Source organism: Aphanomyces astaci, assembly GCF_000520075.1.
Source record: "Aphanomyces astaci strain APO3 unplaced genomic scaffold supercont1.8, whole genome shotgun sequence".
NCBI classification, from domain to species: Eukaryota; Oomycota; class Saprolegniomycetes; order Saprolegniales; family Verrucalvaceae; genus Aphanomyces; species Aphanomyces astaci.
Window position 1 is genome coordinate 1,337,167 of NW_009798271.1, and position 16,560 is coordinate 1,353,726.

A 16,560-nucleotide genomic window follows, 5' to 3' on the forward strand; every position below is an offset into this window, starting at 1 on the left:
AAAATTAGTACATCATTTCACACCCATTCCACACCGGTTGGCCGAAATGGTAGTCCTGATGGAGCAAACACGCGTAGGACGCCCGCTGGCGATGGAGGTTTTGGAGCTCTCACCAATCGAGAATTTAGTGTGGCGGCAGGGTTGGCTTACATTCTATTGTCGTTAAGATGCATATACATGCTGTCGGCGTGGTTCCATAAATCGATCTGAAATAGTTCAAATTTTATTGAATGAAGCTTCATCTTTGTATGGAAAAAGTTAAATTCCTTTAAACGCATCTTATTGATGAATTCGTAAGGCAGGCTGCCTTACCAAATTTCTGTCTAATTATATGATAGAAAAGTGAAAATAGCTGGCCAATAGGATCGTTCTATTCTCTTTGGTACGAGTAAATTGCTAGCTGTAGGCTGCAGCTATTGGATTGTGAGCTACAGTACTATTAATAGTAATGCGATTCCTTGCTCCTATCCGCACGCTTTAGCCTGGGCGATGTAGTACGACCCGTCTGGAAGCCACCCTAAAAAATATGATGATATTGCAATATTGTGCATTCTGCATTTTTTGAAATACAGAAAACCACATAACTTCATTATGCAATATTTTTATTTGGTGGACTGTCTGGTTGCCATGTGATTGGACAATAATATAGGATAATTGGAAAGAACGGGCAAGATTTCAAAAAGCATGACCGACGAGCGCGCAAACTGGACCGACGAGAAGGATGCTTCCTGGATGACCGAGATGATCTACCAAGTGGTAGTCCTTGGCAAACGTGCAAACAGTGGGTTCAAGAAGGAGGCGTGGCAGGCAGCATTGAGTAAACTCAACATCGAACACCGCGTTAACTACACGAAGGTCCAGCTCAAGGCCAGGAATGCAGAAATGAAGAAGCAGTATGCTCAAGTGTCGCAAATGGTACACACATCAGGAATCGGCTTCGAAGTAGCCACATGTCGGTTCGTGTGCACGGAGGGATCGTAGCAACACTTCCTGGAAGGGAAACCAAAACGGTGGGCGTTGTGGGAGACAAAGCGCTTTCCACAGTATCTGCACTGCCAGCAGCTCTACGACGATCTCCCTTGCCACGGGAGAGTATGCATCATCAACAACACAACAGCAAAGCATTACCAGCTCAATCGAGAATGGTGACGATCAACAGAGTGATGCTAATATCGACAACGACGTCGCGGATATGGATTTCATGGACAACATTTCTGACAACTCTGAGGCAAGTCAAGTAGAACTCAGTTCTGGAAAGCCAGCGAAGCGACGCGTGCGGGCAAGTGGCGCTGGGTTGTCAAAACGTGTCAGACCGTCGTTGGCGTCTACCATGACTGCTCAACTTAAACAGCTTGAGGATTACGGGCATCAAGAAATGTCAGTATTTGTGAAGGCACTCAAAGACAACGTGCTACCAACGACATCACATGGCATGCACGATGCGTCTCCATATACGGCATCCGAGATGGCTTTAGATCGACTGCAAAGTGACTTTGGCGCCATTCTCTCACTTGACGACATGACAATTGCATTTGAGGTCATGGAAGACTTGAAAAAGGCAACCCTATTTCTGCGCATGAGCGGTGAAGTTTGAGAAGTGTGGTTGAAGCGCCAAATATTGTCCCTTAAAACCCAGGGATAAACTAATTTCACATCAAACCATCACTGTGAGTTTCATGTTTGAAGTAAGAGTACATGGTGTGTGAGGACAACAGTGGGGACAACTGCGGGGGTAAGTGTGGGTACAAGTGTGAGGACGTTATAAAACTCAAATATCAAATTAAATTTCGCCTATATCTATTATGTCTCGCTCGAAGAGTTATTTGATATTGATCCCACATATCTTGAGCAATTTCGTCACGCCATGTCTTTGCTTCCGAGCTTTCGAGCGCCTCATTGAATAGTGGCATGTCGCTTGAGTCCATTGGCTGCTCATTTTGCCGTCGGATTTCGTCAACGACCTCTTGCTCCAAACTGTCGTTGCCGTGGCGTCGAATAAAATTGTGAAGCAGGCAAAGCGCAAGGACCAAGTCGACTTGGAATTTGTAGTTGTACTCCACAGGGCACACGAGGACCGGAAATCGCTTCTTAAGGATGCCGAAGATCCTCTCCACGACGTTCCTCAACTGAGCGTGCCGTAAATTGAAGAGCTCTTCCTTCGAGGACGCTGGCGACCACGAGCAAACTCCTTTAAATGATAGCGGTTTGCACGATACAGTGTGAGGGCCTTCGTTGTGAGAGCAAATCCAGCATCCAATATGTCGAACTTTGCATCGTCGATGTGCAGTCCCATACGCAAAGCTGCATCGTACAATTTGCCGTCACCGGCTGTTCCTTCCCATCCGGCCATGACGAACGTGAAATTCAAATCGAAATCGCATGCCGCAAGGATGTTCATTGTCACGCCTTTTCGACTTTGGAACCGGGAGGCATCGCACGCCGGCACGCGAATTGGAATATTGGTCCCATCGATAGCCATACGGCAATTCAGAAAAAAAGGGGAGAACTTGAGATTGTTGGCAATACTCGGATGAACAGCCGCGCCAGGTTGTGGGATGCGGATGTAAGTTGGACACAGCTTGACCAAGGACGCCATCACAGCATGCAGGTGCCGAGTGACGGTCTCACCAGATCGTTGAAAGCGGCATTGTATCGCGCGGCTCGATGCGCGGTGCCCAACAAAGTAGAGGAACATGGCAACTTGCTCTTGCACGCATACGTCTCTTCCGCCAACGAGACTCCCTGTTGTGACTACCGCATCCACTAGCAAGTGGAACGTTCGGCTTGACATGCGAAAGTTGTCGATCACAACTGATTCGTTTCCGCGAAGTACTTCGTTGACCCACCCGATCCCACTCAAGATGGACACACGCTTGGAGGACTTCAGTACGTATGCCCAATAGTGATACTATGCGTATCGGATGTAGATTTGTCGTGCTTGTCGGCGCCGCTGCGCCCAACGCAGAATGAAGAGCAGTGCGATCTTCTTGTTCATGGTGTGCAGATAGACAGGGGGTTCTGAATACCACGTTATCCGCCATAATATACAAGTCGGAGTGGTATATTCTATATTGCGATATTTCTGTATTTTTTCGTCGAAATAATGAGATATTTTTGTGAGTGAAGTGGTTTCCAGACACGTCATTTCGATGTAATTCAAGATATCTCAATATTTCAAAAAATATCGAGAAATATCGTGATATTAGATGGCTTCCAGACAGGCCCTTACAAATAATCGTAATATTAATCCTATTAGAGCATCCCCCGGCTGGTGTAAACGTAGAACTGTAAAATCCAGTTTATGGGGTGATAGCTGTAAAATTAGTACATCATTTCACACCCATTCCACACCGGTTGGCCGAAATGGTAGTCCTGATGGAGCAAACACGCGTAGGACGCCCGCTGGCGATGGAGGTTTTGGAGCTCTCACCAATCGAGAATTTAGTGTGGCGGCAGGGTTGGCTTACATTCTATTGTCGTTAAGATGCATATACATGCTGTCGGCGTGGTTCCATAAATCGATCTGAAATAGTTCAAATTTTATTGAATGAAGCTTCATCTTTGTATGGAAAAAGTTAAATTCCTTTAAACGCATCTTATTGATGAATTCGTAAGGCAGGCTGCCTTACCAAATTTCTGTCTAATTATATGATAGAAAAGTGAAAATAGCTGGCCAATAGGATCGTTCTATTCTCTTTGGTACGAGTAAATTGCTAGCTGTAGGCTGCAGCTATTGGATTGTGAGCTACAGTACTATTAATAGTAATGCGATTCCTTGCTCCTATCCGCACGCTTTAGCCTGGGCGATGTAGTACGACTTGGTCCTCGTCTTGCCGCAGCATAGGTAGTGGTTGTTCTTGGCGTAGTGGGCGCTCTGGTGGAAGTGCTGGGCTCGGGTGCCGTCGCACATGCCCCCGACCTTGGTCGTCTTACTAGTTTTGCATCTTGGCATAAACGAAGTAATCACATGGGTCAAGCTCATCAACTACTGGTACTGTAAAATAGGTCGTTTACAGCAATTTACTCGTTGATCCCGAAACCCCGAAACGTCGCGGGCAAACGACTTGATTTGGTCAAACTTTTGGTGGCTATGCCCCGATAATAAGATTCTTACTGACGGTAGTTTTACCCATCACTTCCCCATTTTGACTTGGAAGGACCTTGGGTGTTGGCCTCAGTCCACCGAAACCATGAAGTAGTAGTGATACTGCTGGTCCTTCCTAACGAGAAATTCGCATCGACCATTCGTCATTCGATGTCGACTTCAATAAGCACTAAGGAAAAATGCTACTGAGTGTACTCGAGAGTGCGATGAACTGCTGACATGAGCATTAAGCTGATTGTGGCACGAGTTGTTTGAGTCGCTGGGAACTTGGTACTTCTGCATTTTTGAAGTCGATAAAAATGATCGTCTTGACCAATTATATGGGCAAAGAAACCATGATGCACTCTGATTGGTTAATAATCAGAAGAAAGGCCAGCCACCTTACGAATTCCACAAACAAGTCAAAAGAACTAATTTACGATTTACTATACATACAGTCGCGCAGTGACTTACATTTAGCACATGCAAGTCAAGTGTTGATAATGCCAACTCATTCTGGACCACGTGTACTTTTGTCATGTCTGGCATCCAGTGGACTAACGTTACTTTGGTTTATGATGCAACGAATTCATCGTGACCTCCAACGCATGTCGTAAGTGAGGGCAGCAAGCATCGTATTCCAGTCCCTACCACTGAAATGAAATATCGTACCAGCATCCTTGCAATCGTACTTTTCGGAACTCAACGCAGGCTTCTGCATACCGCCCTAGACTGCATAACGCATAGCCTTTTCGAAAATACGCCTAGTTGCATCGTTAGCTGAAACCTCGAACAGTTAACAGAAGATGGGTACAGTAGAAAAATTGGGCTCCAATTGAATGGCGTGCTCTGCATCGTCGAGAGACTCGTTGTAGTGGCCAAGAGCTGCATACAACGTCGCACGGCGCGACAGAATCACGGCCATATTGCGGTTCGACTCGTATTTTAGCCGAATGAGCTTCGAATATTGTTCGAGCATCGCCAGTAATTGCCCATGCTCCAGCTACACGAGCTCATATTAGATCAAAAACATTATGAACTTTCAACGAATATGTTACCTGATGAGGCATGTACGTTGACAAATCGCGAAGACTGAGTCCCGTCCCCCTTCTTCCCTATCGATGCTGCATCAGGTTGACGTTATGAACACTTTACGCACCATTTTGTGCACGAAAGTGTCGACGTATCTCGGGGTTTCACTGGCTTTGCCAATGGGTTCCAACCGCAAGCCAGAGATGCCATGATGGACAACACCGCTTTCAGTTTGGACAGAAAACGTTCCGTCAATGCTGTACTTGGAGTCGTCAACAACGATGACCACGCACTTATCATGCGCGTCCTTGGGGGGGGATGGCGGTATCACAGGAGTGCGTGGCGGGGCCGAGTGCAACTGAGACGATGGCGGAAGGCCACCGTTCATATACACTTCTTCGCCCAGAATGAACGGTGGCAGGGCCTTGATGCCCGACTGCGACGGAATGCAAGCGAGTTTGAGGCGGTCTACCGGTAGTGTGTGTATGTACTCGACGTCGTGAAGTGGACACTTCACACTCGGGGTTTCTGGATTCTTTGACAACGAACCCGCCGCAGTCAGTGCATCGCTGCTGCACTTGCACTTGGTAATGGACACGCGTCGGCATGCTGGGTTGTCGGTGGTCTCGGCTAGATTGGAGAGCGATCCATTGTTCCCTTCAGTAGAGGGCCTGGAGAGAAGCGGTGTGCTTTGGGTTACCTACGCAGCGCCTTCAACGGCAAGAACGCGTGTTCACTACGCACCGTGGACTTTCTCATGCTGTGTTCGATTCCAAATTGTGATTGGTGGAAAAGTGAAACGACCAGCTACAAAATAAAGTAGGACAAATCCGACTTTGCCGTTAATTTTGGGATTTTCCAATTATAGCCAATCACATGAATAAGTGGGTCTGAACGTGTTTTGATTGGTCTATTAGTTTGCCGCGAACGACTGCTGTTGCCAAGTCGCGCAAGCATCTCGCAGAAACCTCCGCCGCCACCACCACAGCATGGACGACGGCAGAGGATGGATCAGCTCGCCGATTGAAAACAAGGATGACAAGCTAAGCATGAGCGCATCTGATGTATACAGGGAGCTGCCGTACCATCTGCCGCGGCGTGTATCCCAAGATGGTGTGCCGCTGGTGCTAGCGTCGTTCGACGACTCCGCTGTGGCCCTGTCACCAGCGAACGAAGATGACGAGACACAACTACAGGTCAGCACGGACAGCGGATGGGACAAGACGCAGAAACTCGAGTCTGTGGAGCCACCTCGAGTGGACGAGGTGTCGGACACGGAAACCCACATCTTTAGCGACGACGACGACGACATGGAACTCACGCAGATCATTGCCGACGACGACATCGATGATGACACTGAGGCTCCACGCGAAGCGCAGCTATGTCGTCCTCCGCGTGTTGGTGATGCCGAGGATGTTGGACGAGGCGAAGCCACGATGCGGCTCTTGTCTCCGCCTCCCTCAGCGCCATTCAAACGAACCGCCGTACATAGCGAAAGCGTTCACACCTACGAACCCACCCAACGACTCATGGAGCCGCCATCTGCTTCAAATGAAACAGGTGCATCCGCTGCCCCGAACAACCAAGACCCCCACAGCAGCACCAGCATCGCATCGTCCACGACCACGATGGCCCATGATGCATCTGCAGGCGATGTCGACCACGAATCGTCGAGTGTTGTCCACCACCAATTTCTTCAGCATGGCGCGTCCGAGCCATGCGACACGGTCACTTCTGAAACCCGGCAGTCCCCACGTAGCTATGCTATGGTTATTGGTGCGCAGCCAAACGACAATCAACCACAACCAGCGGGTATCGAGTGCCCCATCGAGACTCCTCCAAGCAGCAGCAGCATCTCGAGCTCCACCGCGGCGGGCGAGGCGTCCGCCCCAGAGTCCGACGAGTCGATGTCCACCGCCGTCGACGACCCGCCACTGCCGCCACCCGTGTACTTGCAACGACGGATGAAAGATGCAGATACTCCTCTCATACATTCTAGCCGACCACCACCAGTCGTGGCCTCAACCTTTGACTTTGACAACAACGATTCGGCATCGCAAACAAGTCGACCATTTGCCTTCTTGGACCAGTCCCAATCCCAGCAAGACACGCAAGCCAGCCTTCCCGACTTGAACGGATTGGCTGCCACTACACTCGACGCTGCGATGCATGTGCAGGGGTATACCAGTCACTTGACCCGCCAAATCATGGATGACAACAAGAATGTGTTTGTGACGCCACCGAAACCCCCCAGACGATTGAGATCGTCCACGATGATATCAACGCCAACTACTACTACTTCGTCGTCCCCGCCTACTTGTTCTCGCCGCCTGAAGAAGCGCAAGATGCCAACGCCCGATCAGCCGTCGCCCGTGCCGCCGCGCTCGGCGTACGCCACGCGAGTCAAATGCTTTGCCGACGTCCATTTCTACCTCAGCGGGTTCAAAGAAGTTGCGAGCGGCCAACTGGTCAGCCAAATCACGTCGTACGGTGGCAAGATCCTAAAAGATATTGCGCAAATGAAAAAAGTCCAAGGTACCTATTGTATTTCGAGATATATGCTATCAATTTGATATTCGAAACGGGGGTAGATCGATGCTATGTGGTGGCCACGGCGGAAGCCAGTCGACGACCCAAGACACTGTACGCCATGGCCTGTGGGATTCCCATCGTGCATCCCGACTGGCTTGCCGCATGCTTTCAATCTCGCGTCCTTGTCGACGTTACGGGGTAAATATATATATATATATCGTTCAGATCCAGAAATGATATTTGTTCATTGGGTGGTCGGGATTTATATGTATGTACGTAGGTACTGGATTCCATCTGGGTTTTCGTGGATCACTCGACGCAGCCTGGTTCATATTCCGCAACATCAAGTAGGTTCTCGGGGTTTCGGGGTTATTTCTATAGTACTTATACCTCAAAGAGAATTAAAATATTAACTTGATCGAGTAGCACACCTTGTTTACAGGCTTGCGCTTTGGCATCCCGAACGACGTTCCTAATAAGCAACGCAAAGAGTACCAGCGGTCGATTGCAAATGTGATGAAGTTTCCCCTCGAGCACTGCGGCGCCGTGTCTGTGAAAATGGTATATGCATACATATGCTCTTATATATGTGTGTTTGCACTTTCAATTGTGTGGTAAATAAACCCCGAAACCCCCGATTTTACCTTCGAAATATGATATAACACTAGGTTTTAGAGGTGTATCTGTGTGGCTGCAATCTTTTGAGCCAATCAATTGCAACCTTCACAATTCGTTTTAGCCAATCATACTGTTTCGTCGATTTCTGGGTGATTTCAACAATACTTCCCCAATAACCTAACGTTAGGCAATATAATTTGGGTGAAAAGCACACAATATAATGCAATTATGGTAGAATGTCACACGAAAAGCGATCGAGGAAGGCTCAGTGGATGTGTTGTTAACCAACGAATTCACCCCGGTATGAATATACTTCGCTTTAGAATATGATTATTGAGTATCTACGTAGCTTTGTACGTTGGCCCAAGAGTATGACATTCCCGTCGTGCGGTTTCTATGGGTGAATGAATGCCTTATCCATCAGGTAATAAACCCCATATAAAGTTGCCGTTTGTGACAAACTTGCGCAGAAACTGGTCGACACGAGCGAGCCAAATTTGGTGCCTGACGAGTACGACGACCGCAACGGCACGTTGAACTCTCGCGTGATGGAAGTGATTTTGCCCACGGCATCGTATGTGTTTTCCCTGATACTTTATATATCGTCATACATTATATTTGTTGGTTTTTTATATAAAGAGCGTTGATAGAAAGCTACGCCTGTGCCTGGGGGAGATGGTGTTTGTGGATTTGGATAACCGGCCCCACGATTTACTCTATCACATTTGCCAAGTGGTGCGTCTGGACGAAGCCGACGACGGCGCCGTGTCCATTCAAGTCCAAGTGTATCGACGGTATCTATATATTTGATGGTAATCGGGGATATATTTATATATATGTGTGAACGTAGAAATGTGCAAGGTGGACGGCAACGAGGCCAGGAACTGACGCCGACGCGGCAACTGGTCAAGATTCAGCCGACCCAGGTGAAGCGCAAGGCGTCGCTCGTGGCGTTCGAAGATTTCACCCGACTCGCATATAACGACAGCAGTCTGTTTTACATGCGCAATGACAGCTAAAGGAACGGCAAGATGGGGATCTGGGCACTTGTAGTCGCGTGCTTGTCTGGGCTTGTCAGTTGGCGCAGCCGGCCGGGTACAAACAGATGAAACCATTGCTAAGCATGTAACAATAATCGAGTAAATACAACATGAGATAGTTGCACCAAGGACGATCCAAATAGACAGACCAATCAAAACCCCAAACACTTTCAAGTGGCCAATCAAACGTCGAATATTCGTGTGTGCGACTACTTGACCAAGGGGTTTGGTAAATGTGAATCAGCCCAACATCCAAGTTATGGAGGCACTATATATATATATATATATATATATATATAATAGTTGTGATTTTGGATGATGTTGAGCTATGACGTGGCACACCACCCACCTTGGTCAACGGATCCAATCCCACGGGCGTGAACAACGCTTGCCACCCGATGAGCCCCAAGTGCACGATCCTAATAAGATAAGTATCAAAATATATGAAAAACAAAATATATGAAATAAATAATTGAATTGCGTACATGAGCCGGTAATAGTCGGCAAATGTCCGAGCGAGCAAGATCCAATTCGACATGACGTCGCGCAGCCACACCTCGGCTTGGTCTAGTGACGTGGCAGAATGTAAAGCCCGATACTCGAGATGACGTGGCACACTACCATTGGATTTGAACACCAGGCAGACATCGCCCATGATCTTAGACGAGTCGAGGACCAGGGCCACTAATGTTACATGGATGTGCATGAAGGACGTCAAGAATACGAGCAGCATGCGTACGGTAGTTGCCGTCGGGAAAGTCAGCATCGATTTTCCGCATGTGTTGAAGCGAATTCAACGCGAAATGACCGACCAAGTGCTGCTTGGCCTTGAGTGTCGTGTACCATTTCACAGACAGCCCGTTCGACGCTCCTAGGAACGCCACGAGGTCGAGGGGGAGCTTCTTGGGTGCGTTTCGCTACCACAAGTCGTTCGTGAACGTCGTGATAAGGAGCGTGTCGTACTTGTTCCCACAGAGCAATGTTGTGCAGTTGAATGCCTGGAGATGGCTTGTACTCGACGTTGGACACCGCAGAGAGCGTGCCCAGGTACTCAAACACATGCAGCGACATCGCATTCAGCTCGTCCATGGTCGTCTCGGCAGCGGTTCACAACAATCATAAACCCAAAAAACGAATTTCGAAGTGTTTTTGATTGGTCCACTTTATCCCCAACTTCGATGTCACTAATCTACCCTCTACTTCGAGTGTGGCGGTCACTAGATTCACCGCGGCGGTCACTACATGACGCAGCACTGGTCTGCGCCCGGCATGCCTGCCACTACATAAGACGAGTATGGTTAGAACCATCAAGTGTTTGGCATGAACATGTGCTGCGTACGTGGAGCTCCAGGCAGTCCCGCCATCCCAGGGAACGCTCCAGGTCCCTAGTCTTTATGTGAATCACGGCAAATAAATGAAAGCAAACATAAATGAATTTTACCATATTCGGCATGATGGGCATGCCTTCGTCGTCAAACTGGAGCCCTGATTATAAATGAAAATAGATCATGCATTATTTAATAAGACAATTGCAAAGTACCTGGTGCTAACTCCTTCACGATTTCCGACGGCGGCTGGCCGCATTCTTGCATCTACGATACCAAGCAGCGTCTTACGTCTGTCCATCCATATGCAAGACGCTGTAAACTCGTCTCGATATCCACGGAATAGATGAAGAATCATTTACTTCTTGCATGAGCTCGGACAGTCGGGCGTAGTTGTCGGGCTCGTTCTCGTACACGGCAAGGATTTGTTGAAAGTACTGGTATTGTTTGCCATATCTACAGCAGTATCGCAGAGTCAACTGGAAACCCCAAAACTCTATGTAAAGCAGTACCGTTCGTAGTCATGTTTCGACAAGTGCGGTTCCTTTTCCGCCAACCATTCGGGGTACTAGATGATATATCGTGAACTAACCAGAGGGAAAGGATATATATGTGTGTGTACCTTGTCGCAGATTTGCTTCATGGGGTCGTACATTACATCTCGTGACAACAGTTGCTGCATCATGCCGTCCACCAACCCTTGAAAGTCATTCTACGAAATACAATCAATTGAATGCCCATTCTATACAAAGTCATCACCTTTTCGCCCATTTGTTCGAATTGCTTCATCATTTCCTGCATCATTTCTTCGCCCATCTCCTCGGTCTTGTTGGTGTCCAACCCTTCCATGTCTTCGGCCGCTTTCGCCATGCTCTACGACGACCAAACGTCGCGTCAAGGCCTACGATGCAACGACAAACGATAGCAAGTCCTTGCCTGTAATGTCCGTGCGACCCCCACGTCTACGTCAGCGGCGGGGGCATCCGCGGTAGTCTTGGACTTCAAACTGCCCAACAACGATTCCAAGCTATCCCCGTTCGAAGTGGCCGTGTCGTCGGGGTTCATTTCGCGAAATGCTTGTTCCAACACGCTTTGGAACTCTGGATTGTGTGCATCTTCAAGGAACTTGGCCATGCTCTACCTCGATGTCAGACATGTGACGGTGGACAATCGCAGTACTTCTTTGAGGTTCTCCATTTCGCGGGTTTGAGCAGCCTCCACCTTTGCCTTGGCTTCTTGCACAGGATCCACCTCATCGTCATCAAAGTCATCAAGCGCATCTACATGACGTTGATCAACAGGGTTCATGAAGTGATTTGCCTCAACCGTCTAGAAGCGCATCCAAGTCCACGTCGTTGTCGGCCATGTCGGGCGGACTTCGAGAAATATTAAATGCTGCAGTTGGATTCACAATCAGGATGCATTTTGACAGGTGTCCGGATAATTTAGTTGATGAAACTATCAAACGGGGTTTCGGGGTTTTGGGGTTTCGGGGTGCTTGGAGTCCATTAGCTCAGAAAACACAAAGCTATGAATACTATCCTCACTACTATTAATACTAACGTTATTATAGTAAGTATACTCTAGTACGCTGGTACAACCACTGATGAATCGTGCAATAGCCGATTGAATCGGCTTTGCACATTAAGCCGGCAAAGACTTTCGACGTAACGTTAGGCAATCCGTGCAGTGTTCGTTCGTGCTGAATCGCCAAATCTATCGATCGATTCATTGTATTGAATTTTGTATGTACAAAGGTGATTGGTATCACACTAATTGAAGTCACATACTAGTTAGACGTTGATGATGGTTTCCTGCAATCTGATTGGCTAAATCCTTTTGCTGTACTACTACATATTTGGTTGTGTCGATATATTTTTCATTCTTCATGTCGCTCCAGTTTGAAACACAATATTATATCAGAACATTCATTTGCGTCCAAGAACGTCATCGCAACAACTTTCACAAAGCCGCGTCGTTCCCACTGGTTATCTCATACAAGTTGGTTTACTCATCGCGAGGTTACACGCAGTCGTCGAGCTCTTTCTGCGACTCGAGTTGCGCCTTCCACATGCCCGCGTACTTGCCATTCGCTTGCATCAAGTCGTCGTGGGTGCCCATTTCCAGCACAGATCCTTTGCCCAGCACGACAATCTGCGACGCGTGTCGGATCTAACATCATCCCACATGTCGTCGTCATTCGTATTCAACAGCGTCACACATACCGTCGACAACCGGTGTGCAATCACGAGCATCGTGCGGTTGGTCTGCAGTCGCGTGAGGGCCTGCTGGATCTCCGACTCGGTCACCGTGTCCAGCGCCGACGTGGCTTCGTCTAAGATGACGAACGGCGGGTTCTTCAGCAACGTGCGGGCGATGGCCACGCGTTGCTTCTCCCCGCCAGACAACTTGAGCCCGCGCTCGCCCACCATGGTGTTCCACGTCAACGGTAATTGCATGATAAAGTCGTAAATCTTGGCCTTCTTGGCTGCTTCCACCACCTGTGTGCGCCAAATATATTGTCAAGTATTCGATATTAATTGGAATTGGGATCGACCAATCAAAACCCACCACACGAATCAAGTAGCCAATCAAATCAAAACCCCACTCGTCGACCAATGCGAATTAGTAGTATGTAACTGAAATTAGTGTGAGACTGGGCCAACTTTACAAAAGTCAAAGAATCGATCGATGGATTTGGCGATCGATTCAGCATAAATGTCGAAATTTTGGGTAAAAGGACAATATATATATATATATCTGTGACAACGTCCGTCTGCTGACTGCAACAACAGTAGTATGGTTGTATATATATTTTTTCAAAACTGGAACGACATGGAGAATGAATGTATTGTCGACACAGCCAAATGCAGTTTTATGTAGCCAATCAGATTGCAGGAAATATATATCCGTTCAATCAACCACTAATTCGTAGGTGACTTTGATTAGTGTGATGGCAACTATACACGTTTTGACATATATAATTCAGTAATACAACACATCGATCGATGGATTTCGGAAATCAGCAAAGTGTCCAAAGTTTGTTAACACTACTGTACCTGCTCGAACGAGCTGTCCATGTTGCCGTACTGAATGTTGTATAGCACAGACTGGTTGAATAGCACCGTGTCTTGGGGGACGATGCCGATGGCTTTGCGAAGCGACAGTTGGGTCACACCAGACACATCTTGGTTGTTAATCAGGACCTACCCAGTTCAAAATCGTCAATCATGTGAACCAGTGGCTAAAATTCACAACTTACGTGGCCCTTGTGCACGTCGTAAAAGCGAAACAACAGCCGCGACACGGTCGTCTTTCCCGCGCCCGTCTCCCCCACGAGCGCAGTCGTTGTGCCTAAGATGTATAGTATAGTATAGTATAGTATAGTATAGTATAGTATAGTATAGTATAGTATAGTATAAATGTGTGTGATTTCAAATTAGTGTGAATACTACTAGCACCACAAAGTCCAACTTTCGCGGATATATATATATATATATCGTACCTGCTGGAATGACAAAGTTGACATTCTTCAGCCCACTACCTTCGTTTTGATCGGGGTAATCAAACGATACATTTTGAAACTCGACTGTGATGCCGTTGCGGTGTGCTTCGTAGTCGAGCGACAGCTTGGGCGCGAATGGCTTGTCGGTAATATCCGGGTCCACATTGAGCAGTTCGCTCAGCTTTTGCATGTCCACAATGGCCTAGATACAGTATCAGCTTTAGCCTCGAAAACACCTCCACATACAGTACTTACGTTGATCATCATATTGTAGAGAGACCCGAGAAAGTAGAGCGGCGTAAACAGATTGTTCAAGTACACAGAGATGGCAATAAAGCCGCCAATGTCGACGCCGCGGCCGTCGTCGCGGATGACATGCGGGATCGCCAGCGCCAAGCACGCAAGGGTCGTGGCTTGGATGATGCTGGCCTGGCTCATGTTCAACACGGACAGCGACGCTTGAACTGCGACACTGTTGGACTGATACTTTTGAATTGACGACGAGTAGCTCTGGATTTCATGTCGTTCGTTCGTAAAGTACTTGATCGTTTCGTAGTTGATCAGGGCATCCGTCGCTACAGATAGTAGGAATAACGTCAGTACACACATTCATGCCGATCATGGCTGCGAGTCGATATATATATATATATATATTGTTGTGTCTATTCGAAACTGGAGCGACTCATGGAGAATGAATAAATCGACACAACCAAATATGTACACAAGAATCATCGGCAAATGGATGTTAGCCAATCAGATTGCAAGAAACCATCATCAACGTCAAATTAGTGTGTGACTTCGAGATACCAATCACCACAGGACATTCTTTGAATACAAAATTCAGTGTTATTACAAAAAATCGATTGGCTCGATTTGGCCATTTCGCACAAAAGTCCAAATTTTCGGTAAAAGGACAATATATATATATATATATCGATGTATACAGGGTCAAAGGTGTACAACACTTGTCCTATGTAGTAGTACTGTAGTAGTAGGACTCACAACGTCAGATCCTATCTATATATATACTACTATCAATAGGATATATATATATATATATATATATATTTATAGAGGTTCCTACACATGTACCTTTGTCGTGGTACTCGTTGTCGTGCTTGGTGCTTTCTTGGCGAAACTTTTTGCGCCACAACGTGAGCAGAATCGTCACGTGGGCGTACACGACCAAGCTCGAAAACGCCATAAACGACAAACTCGCCAGTTGAAAGTGTGTTGCAAAGATGATCATGACCACAACCCTGTCACAGAATCAGACTCAGACTCAGACTCAGATTGTCGTACGCTTCGAGAATGGTCGGGAGCAAGTACAAAAACATGTACGACACGACGCTGTTGGCGGACTCGACGCCTCGATCCATAGACCGCAGCACGTCGCCCAATTTCTAACGCATCACGATGAGGAAATCGATATATGTACAAACAATCTCACCTTTTTCAAATGCCAATCCAGCGACAACGAATGTAGATGCTCGTACGTCATGGTCGCGATCTCGACATACGCGGTCTGCTTGACTTTGAGGTACACGACGCTCTTGAGTTCGTCCAGCACTTTGCACGCGAGGATGCTGGCGCAGTATAACGTCACCGCACGCAACGCCCCGGCGTAATCCTTGGCCACCAGCGCATTGGTGCTGCGGGCCATAAACATGGGCGCGTACAAATTGAGTACTTTGGATGTGACGAGGAAGCAGTAGGTACTCATAGCCCGCACGCGGTTGTTTAGCCCGTGGGGCCAAAAGTACGGGCGAAGTACCATGAGCATCTTGACCAGTGAAATGCCAGCTTTGCCGCCAGACGCGGACGTTGCCGACTCGCTAAACGTGCTCTGGGAAGTCTCCAAATCCTCCGACTGTTGCTTCGCAGTTGCTAGCTCTTGGGCCCGTCGTTTTTGCTTCAAGTACGCTTGGATCAACAGGACCCCTTCGAAGACGGAGAACATGAGCGGCAAGATGTTGAACAAGTTGGCATGTTTAAGGCCTTGAGTCTCCACTTCTTGCTGAGTCATGGCATCGAGGGCGAACGCGTCGTTGGCCAATACAACCAAGATCGCAACGATCACCACCAAACCAAAAAGCACGGCGTACGGCGAGAACACAGCGACGACCAACACAACGGCCTTCAAGAGCGTGAGCAAGATGGGCAGTTGTTCGTAGCGCCATTCAGGAAGCGCCGAATCAACAAACCACACAATCGACAATTGCGGGAGCTGCGACAACATCACCACCACGTCCAACGCTACGATCACCAGCACTGTATTGGCCAACCAGCCGAGCTTCGTCGTGGGCGTCGATCCTCCATGGCGCCAGAGGTTCTTCTTCGTCGGCGTCAACAGCGGCTGTTGTTCACCTCGCGTCATTCGAATCTTTATCAAAAGTGGTGAGCTCAAACTGGAGCCCAAACTGG

General features: G+C 47.9%; 7 protein-coding genes across 10 annotated transcripts; 2 read left to right on the forward strand and 5 right to left on the reverse strand.

The window, feature by feature from the left end:
* Window positions 1-684: 684 nt before the first annotated feature.
* Window positions 685-1,594, forward strand: H257_04845 (hypothetical protein; the record flags this gene model as incomplete). Its single annotated transcript, XM_009829489.1, has 3 exons — window positions 685-915; window positions 982-1,092; window positions 1,160-1,594. 3 exons carry the CDS (start codon window positions 685-687, stop codon window positions 1,592-1,594), a joined length of 777 nt encoding a protein of 258 aa, XP_009827791.1.
* A 528-nt stretch (window positions 1,595-2,122) lies between these two features.
* On the reverse strand, window positions 2,123-2,791 carry H257_04846 (hypothetical protein; the record flags this gene model as incomplete). The annotated part of the gene is made up of 1 exon (XM_009829490.1): window positions 2,123-2,791. The coding sequence occupies one exon, from the start codon at window positions 2,789-2,791 to the stop codon at window positions 2,123-2,125; it is 669 nt and encodes a 222-aa protein (XP_009827792.1).
* Window positions 2,792-4,543: 1,752 nt separating this feature from the next.
* H257_04847 lies at window positions 4,544-5,885 on the reverse strand. Of its 2 annotated transcripts, XM_009829491.1 has the most exons (6): window positions 5,861-5,885; window positions 5,244-5,816; window positions 5,143-5,199; window positions 4,899-5,087; window positions 4,777-4,848; window positions 4,544-4,731 (listed from the first exon to the last, which is right to left on the reverse strand). In XM_009829491.1, the coding sequence occupies exons 1-6, from the start codon at window positions 5,873-5,875 to the stop codon at window positions 4,648-4,650; spliced, it is 990 nt and encodes a 329-aa protein (XP_009827793.1). In that variant the 5' UTR covers window positions 5,876-5,885; the 3' UTR covers window positions 4,544-4,647. The 2 variants fall into 2 exon arrangements, with proteins under 2 accessions (XP_009827793.1, XP_009827794.1); XM_009829492.1 differs by lacking the exon at window positions 5,861-5,885 and having other exon boundaries at window positions 5,244-5,855.
* Window positions 5,886-6,105: 220 nt separating this feature from the next.
* On the forward strand, window positions 6,106-9,285 carry H257_04848 (hypothetical protein; the record flags this gene model as incomplete). Its single annotated transcript, XM_009829493.1, has 9 exons — window positions 6,106-7,651; window positions 7,708-7,846; window positions 7,929-7,995; window positions 8,075-8,209; window positions 8,502-8,567; window positions 8,616-8,690; window positions 8,737-8,840; window positions 8,917-9,060; window positions 9,117-9,285. 9 exons carry the CDS (start codon window positions 6,106-6,108, stop codon window positions 9,283-9,285), a joined length of 2,445 nt encoding a protein of 814 aa, XP_009827795.1.
* On the reverse strand, window positions 9,056-10,412 carry H257_04849 (hypothetical protein). Its single transcript, XM_009829494.1, has 6 exons — window positions 10,270-10,412; window positions 10,046-10,223; window positions 9,928-9,990; window positions 9,792-9,873; window positions 9,656-9,725; window positions 9,056-9,383 (listed from the first exon to the last, which is right to left on the reverse strand). The coding sequence occupies exons 1-6, from the start codon at window positions 10,393-10,395 to the stop codon at window positions 9,282-9,284; spliced, it is 621 nt and encodes a 206-aa protein (XP_009827796.1). The 5' UTR covers window positions 10,396-10,412; the 3' UTR covers window positions 9,056-9,281.
* Window positions 10,413-10,439: 27 nt separating this feature from the next.
* H257_04850 lies at window positions 10,440-12,030 on the reverse strand. 2 transcript variants are annotated; one of them, XM_009829495.1, is made up of 11 exons: window positions 11,958-12,030; window positions 11,811-11,911; window positions 11,568-11,768; window positions 11,391-11,504; window positions 11,254-11,343; window positions 11,144-11,199; window positions 10,994-11,087; window positions 10,847-10,898; window positions 10,748-10,791; window positions 10,646-10,691; window positions 10,440-10,585 (listed from the first exon to the last, which is right to left on the reverse strand). In XM_009829495.1, the coding sequence occupies exons 1-11, from the start codon at window positions 11,995-11,997 to the stop codon at window positions 10,545-10,547; spliced, it is 879 nt and encodes a 292-aa protein (XP_009827797.1). In that variant the 5' UTR covers window positions 11,998-12,030; the 3' UTR covers window positions 10,440-10,544. The 2 variants fall into 2 exon arrangements, with proteins under 2 accessions (XP_009827797.1, XP_009827798.1); XM_009829496.1 differs by having other exon boundaries at window positions 10,440-10,691.
* Window positions 12,031-12,494: 464 nt separating this feature from the next.
* H257_04851 lies at window positions 12,495-16,550 on the reverse strand. 2 transcript variants are annotated; one of them, XM_009829497.1, is made up of 9 exons: window positions 15,587-16,550; window positions 15,439-15,539; window positions 15,229-15,395; window positions 14,392-14,711; window positions 14,137-14,338; window positions 13,894-13,985; window positions 13,691-13,837; window positions 12,857-13,132; window positions 12,495-12,803 (listed from the first exon to the last, which is right to left on the reverse strand). In XM_009829497.1, exons 1-9 carry the CDS (start codon window positions 16,511-16,513, stop codon window positions 12,654-12,656), a joined length of 2,382 nt encoding a protein of 793 aa, XP_009827799.1. In that variant the 5' UTR covers window positions 16,514-16,550; the 3' UTR covers window positions 12,495-12,653. The 2 variants fall into 2 exon arrangements, with proteins under 2 accessions (XP_009827799.1, XP_009827800.1); XM_009829498.1 differs by lacking the exons at window positions 12,495-12,803; window positions 12,857-13,132; window positions 13,691-13,837; window positions 13,894-13,985 and having other exon boundaries at window positions 13,993-14,338.
* Between the last annotated feature and the right edge of the window lie 10 nt (window positions 16,551-16,560).

Bases quoted from the DNA above. Each gene is read 5' to 3' on its own strand.
- H257_04847 (XM_009829491.1), bottom strand. The intron at 5,200-5,243 runs GTGCGTAAAGTG...CAGCATCGATAG, and splicing joins ACACTTTCGTGCACAAAATG to GGAAGAAGGGGGACGGGACT. The intron at 4,849-4,898 runs GTACCCATCTTC...CGATGCAACTAG, and splicing joins TGGAGCCCAATTTTTCTACT to GCGTATTTTCGAAAAGGCTA.
- H257_04849 (XM_009829494.1), bottom strand. From the start codon at position 10,395: ATGGACGAGCTGAATGCGATGTCGCTGCATGTGTTTGAGTACCTGGGC. The intron at 10,224-10,269 runs GTACGACACGCT...GACTTGTGGTAG, and splicing joins ACATTGCTCTGTGGGAACAA to CGAAACGCACCCAAGAAGCT. The intron at 9,384-9,655 runs GTGGGTGGTGTG...TTACATGCTTAG, and splicing joins GATTGGATCCGTTGACCAAG to CAATGGTTTCATCTGTTTGT.
- H257_04850 (XM_009829495.1), bottom strand. From the start codon at position 11,997: ATGGCCGACAACGACGTGGACTTGGATGCGCTTCTAGACG. The intron at 11,769-11,810 runs GTACTGCGATTG...ACATCGAGGTAG, and splicing joins AAATGGAGAACCTCAAAGAA to AGCATGGCCAAGTTCCTTGA. The intron at 10,586-10,645 runs GTACGCAGCACA...CGTCTTATGTAG, and splicing joins GGGACTGCCTGGAGCTCCAC to TGGCAGGCATGCCGGGCGCA.
- H257_04851 (XM_009829497.1), bottom strand. From the start codon at position 16,513: ATGACGCGAGGTGAACAACAGCCGCTGTTGACGCCGACGAAGAAGAAC. The intron at 15,540-15,586 runs GTGAGATTGTTT...GTGATGCGTTAG, and splicing joins TGGATTGGCATTTGAAAAAG to AAATTGGGCGACGTGCTGCG. The intron at 14,712-15,228 runs GTACATGTGTAG...TACTATCTGTAG, and splicing joins CAACGAGTACCACGACAAAG to CGACGGATGCCCTGATCAAC.